Raw genomic sequence first — 9,663 nt, forward strand, 5'->3', positions numbered from 1 at the left:
GATTAGGGGGAGCTTCAACTCCTCAACACCACGGAAAAAAATCTAGTTGTCTCGTGTCCCTCCTTTAAGCATTTACTTATTATTTTTTACTTGTTGTCACCTTTGTTTGCTTGTTTGTTGAGTAGGACACTTGCATGATAGTGTGCCCTCTTGATTAGGTGTTATCCTTGATAGTATGATCTCAACTAGGAATCATATCATGTTAGTGTGTTTACCCACCTTGGATATCTTTGCTACTGTGCTCTAGTTTATAGGTTTTGAACTCTAGGTTTGGGCAACACTAGTAGGTTAAGGACTTCTTAGAAATTAAAAAATTCTAATTCATCCCCCTTCTTGAGCCACGATGCTTTCATAGATATTGCGAATTAAACATAATATATATGTCACCGTAACTTAGGGCTCCTTAAATTTGGAATGGATGAGACTAGTAGGATTCAATTTCTACATGGGAAAATCTCTAATCAAATCCTTCGGCACAAAGCAGGATTATTGGGTTTCCAGAAATCCTACAAGCCATAAAATAAATCTTGCACTTGATTTCTATAAAATCCTACAACCAGATTATAATCTTGAACTTGATTTCTGTTAAACTCTCGTGGTTCTTTAATTATGCTTCACAATCCTCACTTTTGCACTTGATTAATTTGTACTAAAATCTTGTGCAATCCTGTTCCTATGGTTTTTTATTTTTCGAAACCTATTCATATGTGTTTTGCCTGTGCATTCCAAAGAAACTCTTATACATGTACAAACATATCCAGAGGTTTAATTTAAACTGATTACCAGCTAACATTGTTTCCGTTGCGGCTTAATTAATATATCATCTTTCATTCTACTGTTTTTTTACTTACATCAGAATTTATTGAAATCAGGAATCCTTTTTTCAATTTTGTAGTTCATGACACTATAATCTTTGCAAGCCATGTGTTTGTGGGAAACTAATATGTCATTTTAGGTAACCAAGCCCAACGAATTGAACGGTGAAGATATAAAATTCAATTTGAGAGCAAGGTTAACTTAGAAAATTAAGAACATGATTAACACTTGATCCCTGCATGTGTTGGGGATCGCCACCCAAGAGGAGGACTCGCCGAAGATTTCGAGTAACCTTCGGGCAGTACAAAAGATATTTCACGGTTCTCTTGATTTGATTTCCAGGACTAGCCTCTTGATTTGATTTCCAGGACTAGCCTTTTCAGTGATGGTCGAATTCTGTGATGGTCGAAGATTTGCGCCTAGCCGAATGAGCGAAGGTTACACCGTGACCTTCGTGCTAAGATGATCCACTCGCCTGGGCTCGTGATCAGCATGTCAGAGGTTAAGATCAACCTTCGATGATGATGAAAGAATCGGTTGTACAATCTTCGACGACGCCAAGACCCTAGGCGGAGGATCGAAGGTTGTCCGGACCATTCGCCGTCACATGTGTAGCGTGATCACCTTGTAGTGAACAATTTGTACACACCAATGTCTTGAGATGACCCAGGAACCGGAATATCCAACGAATATTCCGGGTAGGTAGGGATATAACCGGAACTATGTAATGAAGGTAGGGGGTATAAATACCCCTGCCTTTTAATGTAACCGGGATAATTTTTAGGATCTTTAGAGTGCATATAAGGTTATTAGGTTGAGTTAAAACACCATTTTCTACTTTCTGTTTGGAAAAATATTATTCGGATCCCGACAGCAAGTTCTTCGAAAAACTAGCCATCAATCAAACATTATCATATATATGTAAGAGAAAGAAAAACCAACTCGGTGTATATTCAAAACCCGTACATCATGTTCATATATACCCTACGTCTCCTTGCATAGATGCATCGCGAAAAGCTTTATTCGACGCCACCTTTCGGAATAATAATAACAACAACAAAAATTAATCCAACATATATATAAGAACAAATAATTAATCAATATTAGTATACTCTCTACTACTCTCCCTTGATGATCTCGGTGGTCGTCTTCTTGATGAGCTCCCATGCACTCCGGACGTGCCTCTCCTCCTGCAGCGACGACCCCACCGCGAACCGCAGCACAAACTTGCCGTCGATCGCCGTGTGCGCCAGGTACGCCTTCCCGGTCCTGTTCAGGCGCTCCATGAGCTCGCGGTTGGCCTCGTCGGCGTCCTGCTCCGTCATGCTGCCGCGGGGCTTGATCCTGAAGCAGACTAGCGCGAAGTTCCTCGGCACCACGACCTCGAGCCGGTCGTCGGCGCGCACGGCGTCCTCGAACATCTTGGCCATGGCGACGTCGCTCCGGATGTGCTCCTGGAGCTTGGCGGAGCCGTAGGTGCGCATGACCATCCAGAGCTTGAGCCCTCGGAAGCGGCGGCCGACGCCGACCTGCATGTCCTTGAGGTCGGTGACGGTGCCGGACTCGCTGGCGTCGTTCTTGAGGTACTCCGGGTTGGTCTCCAGCGAGCCGGTGAGGCGGTGCGTGTCGCGCACCCACAGGCAGGTGCAGTCGAGGCATGTCATGAGCCACTTGTGAGGGCTCATGCTGATGGAGTCGACGCGCTCGACGCCGTCGAGGTGGTGCCGGAACTCCGGGCAGATGCACGCGCTGCCGGCGTAGGCGGCGTCGATGTGCACCCACGCATTGAACCGGGCAGCAACGTCAGCGACAGCGCCCACTGGGTCCACGGCGTTGGAGGACGTGGTGCCGACCGTGGCGCAGATGTAGGTTGGCACGAGGCCGGCGTCGACGTCGGCCTGCATGATCTCGAGCAGCTTCGCGGGGTCGAGACCGTAGTCGGTGTCTGCCCCTGTCGGGATGGACTTGATGTTGGCCGGGTCGAAGCCGGCGAGGCGGCACGCCTTGAAGAAGGTGGAGTGCGTCTGGTCGGCGGCGTACACGGTGAGCCTCGTGATCCCGGCGACCCCATCGGATCCGATCCGGCGCAGTGCGGCGTCGCGCGCCGAGACGAGCGTGACGAGCATCGCCTCGCTGGTGGTGCCGAGGATGACGCCGCCCCCGGTGCCGCGGCCGGCGCCGCCCGTGCTGCGGTTCATGAAGCTCGCCGGCAGGCGCAGGAGCTGCGCGAGCCAGTCGAGCGCGAGCACCTCCATCTCGGTGGCGGCCGGGTTGGCCTGCCACGTGAACCCGACGGTGTTCATGGCGGAGGCGATGAGCTCCCCGGCGATGGCCGCGGCGCTGTTGGTGGAGGGGAAGAAGGCGAAGAAGTTGGGGCTGGCCCAGTGCGTCATCCCCGGGACCACGGCCTCGCGGACCTCCTTCATGGCGATGTCGAAGGGCGCCGAGGAGGTGGGCGGCGCGGACTGCAGCAGGCGGCGCAGGTACCCCGGCTCGACGCCCGGGAGCACGGGCAGGGATTCCACGGACTTGTAGTAGTCGTAGATGAAGTCGACGGACTTGTGGAGGTAGGAGCGCACGTCCTCGGCGTTGAGCGGCTGGAAGCCGTCGACGCCGGTGGCGCCGAAGGCCTCGAAGGCGGCGGGGTTGGCGTCAATGCTGCCCATGTCGATCGACTGGGTGAGTATCGTCGGTGACCTAGCTAGCTAGATAACTGGATTGTGATCGAAATCGCAGATGAGAGCGAGCAAGCTTGAGCTCGATCGAGCTGTGAGCAAGAATTGAAGAAGCAGTTAGCTGCTGCTAAGCTAGCTCCAATGTTGCGAGATCGATCGAGTCGGAAGCTGGGTGGTGTGTGTTGTGGTGTCATGGGGCGGATGGTTTTTATAGGAGGAACCGAGGAAGGGGACGACGTCGACGACGGATCAGCATGGGTGGCCTTGCGAAGCGGCGTGGCGAGATGGGCGTTTAACCGGTGAAGGCAGCAGCCGGCCGGGGTAGGTGGGGGCTGGCCGTCCTCGTCCACGCGTAGCACGCGCAGCGGAGGCGTCGCCGCCGACCCGTCGCGTCGTCGCGCAAGTCCCGTGGAAGAAATCACGCTGCGGCCTGCGTACGTGGGCGTCGTGGAACATCGTACGGTAGGTGGGGGTGATCCGATCCATTGGTAACGTTTAGCCAATGCAAGTCAGCGACCAAGCTTCAGTGTGTTTGCTTTCAGATAAGATTCCATGAAACATGGTCATCTATATTATTAGCAGGACATGACAATCTAGCTAGGCTGTTGATCTGTTTGGTTGGATGGACGGTATGAAACATTTTTTTTTATTTATTGGATTAACGGGAAGAGGACAGTACAAATTAATTAACTATCTCTGTTAAGTTATACTCCCTCCGTTAACAAATATAAAACTGTGGGATTCAAATTTCAAATTAATATAATCTATTATGGCTCTAGGACTTTTGACTAGCGTTCAATCTAGACAAACTAGCTCATACATTTAAAAGATTGTGTAAGAGTTACAGTTAGAGCTAGATACTAGCTCATGCACCTGGAATCTAATCCGTCGTCTATTAACCTAATCCGATCCCCATATATACGGTGAAATGTCCCAAGCATATACTTCCCTACTTTCGTGGCATGCAAGGCCACGTTCCTAGGACAACGTTGGAACACTTGCGGCGTTTGACTATTTTGAGTGAATGCCTACGACCCATATTATTTTATATACACTGTATATATATTCTCAAATAAAAGTATGCTCTCCGGTTCAGTTTGACATCTCAAATCTTTATAATTTTTTGTCTTGTAATGGTCAGAGCTCACAGGAGAAGCCTCATTTGCCGAGTGTCTGACACACTCGGCAAAACAACATAAGGCAAAGAGGAAACGGCAAAGAAAGGGTCGGCAAAGGTCTCTTTGCCGAGTGTTTTTTTGTCGGGCACTCGGCAAAGACTTTGCCGAGTGCCTAATCCTGCTCTCGGTAAAAAAATGGATGTGACAGCAGAAGAAACAGTGACGGACGTTTGCCAAGTGCTTGAGAGAAGCACTCGGCAAAGTGTATGCTCTTTGCCGAGTGTCCTAGGTCAGCACTCGGCAAAGTGTATGCTCTTTGCCGAGTACTCCTGTAGAGACACTCGGCAAAGCGTATGCTCTTTGCCGAGTGCTGGTGGAGTGGCACTCGGCAAAGAGATTTATTTACCGAGTACCGCGTGAGAGGCACTCGGCAAAGGTATAATTTTTTTTTGGAAATGCCTGTTTTGTCTCCCTCCCCGGTTGGGAAGCCTTACATAATAGTTTTACAAGTTTACAATAGCTACACAGATACATCAAATAAGCTGATCGACCACAAGTTTTACAAGAGTTTAACGACGAAATTAACAAGCAATGCAAAATAGTTTTACAAAGTTCACAAACAGTTCTCAAAACTACTGATTACAATAAGTTCACAACAAAGGATCATTTGACTGATTTCGAGAACCATCACCAAGTTGGCCAATTAGACTAATTTGGAGAAACATGAGGATCATTTGAGGCCGCCGATTGATTCTGCACAAAGTAGAAAAGATTATATGTGTGAGACAAGAAAAATAACGATCATACATGACTAAAACTTATCCATACTCATAGGAGTAGAAAACGGATCAGGAGGTGGCGGTGGAGGTCGAGGTGGAGAAAACAACGAAGTTGGCGGAGCAACACCCGTTGCGGCGCCAAGGCTCTCCATGTAAGCAAGAATCTCCTTCATCCTCTGCTGCTCGGCCAGCCGCTCGGCCTCACACTCGACCCTCATTCTCGCCTCCAAGTCCACACGTAGCCTCCTCTCTTCTTCTAGCTGGTCCTGCAAAATTTTCACCCCAATGTTACAATAATGCAAAGAAAAGATCTAAAATAATCAATAAATGACATATGAAGAAAGAATAACCTGGAGTGCCTGTATCCGGTACTGTGAAGTGTCCTGCCGAGGTCGTATGGCTGGGCTCGCGCTGGTGCTCCTTGCTCTAATCTGAGATAGAGTAGGAGTAGAGAACGAGTCGATTGCGCCGTCGGCAATCCAGTACCGCCCATGCTTCTTACCTCCTCCAACCCTCATGACGACTTCACCGTCAAGGTCCTCGGTGGTCGGATCATAATATGGACCATGGATCTCCCTTACCATCGATGTGTACTCACTGAGGCGGCTGTGGGCGGTCGCGTTGCTGTATGCCTCGGGCCCGTCCTCTGGTTTGTAGTTGAAATCGGACGTCGCCTTGCCCTTGTGGGCCATAGCAAATGCCTTGAAGAGGGAGCAAGACTGGCCACCATGTGACGACGACTGCGAGAAAACCAGCAAGACAATTAGAAATCATGCATAATTGAGTGTTGGATTAAATAAATGAATTCGCGTACCCATGCTTCTACGTATCCGCTGAGGCTGCGGCTGCCTTGATGGTGTGGTACACCAGGCATCATCAAACGCCGCTCCCGGCAAGCGTTGTGCGACTCCTCCCACTCGTTGGAGCACCACTTTTGCACCATGTGTTGCCAGCACTCGGCATGCGCAGCGCACCAATAAGAAATCATCTACAGGACAATAAGTATATGACATATTAGAAGATGAAATTAATCATACTTAATGTAAAAAGGAATGAATACTTAATGTAAAAAGAATAAATATTAATATTCTATATTTACTGGCAAGTACTGCTCCTCAGTCAACGATATGGTTCTTGCGTCCGTTTTGGTGACCTTCTCTCCAAGGACGGTGGCGTGGAAACTTATAATGGCCTGGAGACGCGCCTCATAGTGCATGTCCACGACTAGTTTCTTACAGCATCTGGTAGCCACCACATCAGCCTTGGCCTCAAACCCATCCTGTCATCTGAAGAAATCCTGCATGCAAACACGATGTATACCATTCATTATTTCAAGAATGTGCAATGAATGCGATGTATTTAGCACTTATCCATAGCTCCTGCTTCACCCGCTCCGCCTTATTGTTGAATACCCTACCATCCCGATCTTCAGTATCGGGGGCGGCGGCGTATTGGTCGAACGTATAGACCGGCCCCACCACTCCAGCGTACTCAACCAGGCCACGGAAGTGTTCCTTGCACAGAAGACCGAGGATGCCATTGACGGAGCGTATGTGAGCAGCACCTGCACTCTCCACAATCCTCCAGGACCTGCACAAATGATTAGCCATCACTTTTAGTTTCTACTTTGAATTTGAACATATAACATGAAGAAGCAATGAAAACATAAAAAATTACTTACTTTTCCCCCTCGGGTCGAATCAACGGGCGTTTCTCATGAGGTATCGATCGCTTAGGCAGACACGGGACCTGCACAAGTGATTAAGAAAAATTATTAGTTTCTACTTCGAATTTGAACATATAACATGAAGAAGCAATAAAAACATATAAAGTTACTTACCTCGCAAGTAGACGCTCGACGAATCAGAGGCTGCGGAACCAGAGGCGGTCTGCTGCGCCTCGTCCTCCTCCTGCGCCTCCTCGTCCTCCTCCTGCGCCACATGCGTCTCCTCCTCCGTGTCGTCCTGCGATGCCACCTGCGCCTCCTCCTCCGTGGCCTCCTGCAGGGGCACCTGCGTCGTCCCCCTCCTCCTCTCAGACGACCCAGCTTCAGCAGACCTAATCCTCTGGTAAAGCGACCTAACGCTCCTCATCCCACTACCCACCATCTTTGTTTAATCACCTGCAATTAAGAAGAGTAAAGTAATAAGTACAGATAAACAAGACGTACTTAGAAAGAGTTGCAAAATAAATAAAATATAATTACATAATAATATAGTATTACATTGATTAAAAATAATCTTCACAATCGGGAGCAGCTGGATCGTAAGTCTCATCATCACTATCAACCATGTCATAATCAACACTATCTGAAGAATCAATATCATCATTGGCATTGCCTAAATGTAATCGTTGTAGCATTTGTAAGTCCTTCGTATTTTGCACCTCATCCTCCTCCTCCTCATCAACAACCGTTTCAACTTCCATTCCGTTCGCTTCGGTTAAGTCTATTCAAATCGTCCTTCTAACCCCTCTTCTTGAAAGAACTCTCCATCATATGTGTTAGGGTCTAAGTTATAACCTTCATCGTTTGGGCTAGGTACTTTACCGTGCGGTAATACCTTGTGCACAACATATCAATCCTTAAGATGCTCTTTGGTTTGGCAAGCATATGGGAGATAATAAACTTGTATGGCCTGTTGGGCCACAATATAGACATCGTCTCCTGGTATGACGGAATCCTGTCGAATTTCGACTAGCCCAAAATTAGAATATGTCCGTCTCGTTACTTCAGGATCGAACCAATGACATTTGAATATGACAGGATTAAGAGGTTTGGAACCATGAAAACCGAGTTCGTTTATTTCTTCAATTCTTCCATAATACTCGACCCCATCAAGGCTAGGAGTAAAAACTCCAGTATTTGTGGTCTTTCGATTGGGTCGACTTGCCTCGTCGCTTGTTGTATAAAAATGATATCCGTTCACATCATTAACAGAATATGACCTTACCCTATAGGCAAAGCCATCGGCAACCTGTCTCAACTTGGCACTTATCCTATGGCTCTGCTGTTTGAACCAAGAAATGAAATCGGGCAATCCATTTCCCACACCCTGTCTAAGAAGGGTATCACATTCCTGCTGGGTAGGATCCCTTGACCGATGCCAGAATTCATGAACAAATTGCTCCATGTACGGCACCACCTCGTCAAGGTTGGTCAACACATATAGCATGATCTGGCGCCACTCTTGATGTCTCAATGTCTTGGTGGTTGAACCACTTGCACTTCCGAGTTGCCCTCGGAAAAGGCTGAGGTTCAATTCATTTTCGCTAGCCTTGCAACGAGGGGGTGGATTATGCACGCTAGGGAGGTTGTCACTATAGTATGTTGTTGTGAAGTTCGACACGTCCTCCAGAATGTATGCCTCTGCAATGGAAGCCTTAATTTTGCATTTATTTCCACATTTCTTCCGAAGAACCTTTAGACATCTCACGATTGGATAGCACCAACGACCCTGCACGGGACCCCCCATTCGCGCCTCATATGGGGGCGCGGGTGCAAAATCGTATGCTCCATCGGATTGAAGAAGCCAGGTGGAAAGATCTTCTCCAACTTACAGAGCAACACCGGTGCAATTATTTCCAAGTCTGCAACCATGGACCGAGATAACTCCTTGGCACAAAGCTGGTGGAAGAAATAGCTCAACTTTGCAAGCACTAGCCAGACATTCTCAGGGACATACCCTCGATCCATCGCCAGAAGAAGCCGCTCAATCCATATGTGGTAGTCATGACTCTTCATCCCTAAAGCTATGGTACAAATTATTTCAATTATAAACACAAGGACATGCATAGCTTTGTTTTCTCCCCACGGATGCAGTACCTGCGGTGGCCGGGGCGCAGCGGGGGCGCGGCGGGGGCCGAGCGGTGGAAAGGAATGAAAGTGCACAAGTGTTCGGGGCGCGGGCCGTTGAAGGAATAAATGACCCTTTGCCGAGTGCCAGATCACGGGTACTCGGCAAAGATATCTTTGCCGAGCGCCAAAACACGGACACTCGGCAAAGTTTTCTATTTTTTTTATTTTTCAACGCATCAGCGTGAACTGTTGAAACGTGGCAATCTTTACTGAGTGTCCACAAATTGGACACTCGGCAAAGACAATATTTGCCGAGCGCTATTCTGTGCCACTCGGCAAAACATATTTGTTTTTTTCCTTTTTCCACCCAAACTTTTTGTGTTGTGATTCTAGATTACCTTAAACTACATATGCAAGTTTGGCACATTACTCGAATTGTTTGCTATATTTAGTCAATTTATTTCATTGGATTGAATTTG

General features: G+C 48.0%; 1 protein-coding gene across 1 annotated transcript; it reads right to left on the reverse strand.

Annotated features, from left to right (window-relative positions):
- Positions 1–1,708: 1,708 nt before the first annotated feature.
- Positions 1,709–3,677, reverse strand: LOC112897228 (tryptophan decarboxylase 1-like). Its single transcript, XM_025965480.1, has one exon. It carries the CDS (start codon positions 3,480–3,482, stop codon positions 1,935–1,937), a length of 1,548 nt encoding a protein of 515 aa, XP_025821265.1. The 5' UTR covers positions 3,483–3,677; the 3' UTR covers positions 1,709–1,934.
- Positions 3,678–9,663: the final 5,986 nt, after the last annotated feature.

Source organism: Panicum hallii, chromosome 6, assembly GCF_002211085.1.
Source record: "Panicum hallii strain FIL2 chromosome 6, PHallii_v3.1, whole genome shotgun sequence".
Taxonomy (NCBI): Eukaryota; Viridiplantae; Streptophyta; class Magnoliopsida; order Poales; family Poaceae; genus Panicum; species Panicum hallii.

Bases quoted from the DNA above. Each gene is read 5' to 3' on its own strand.
- LOC112897228 (XM_025965480.1), bottom strand. From the start codon at position 3,482: ATGGGCAGCATTGACGCCAACCCCGCCGCCTTCGAGGCCTTCGGCGCC.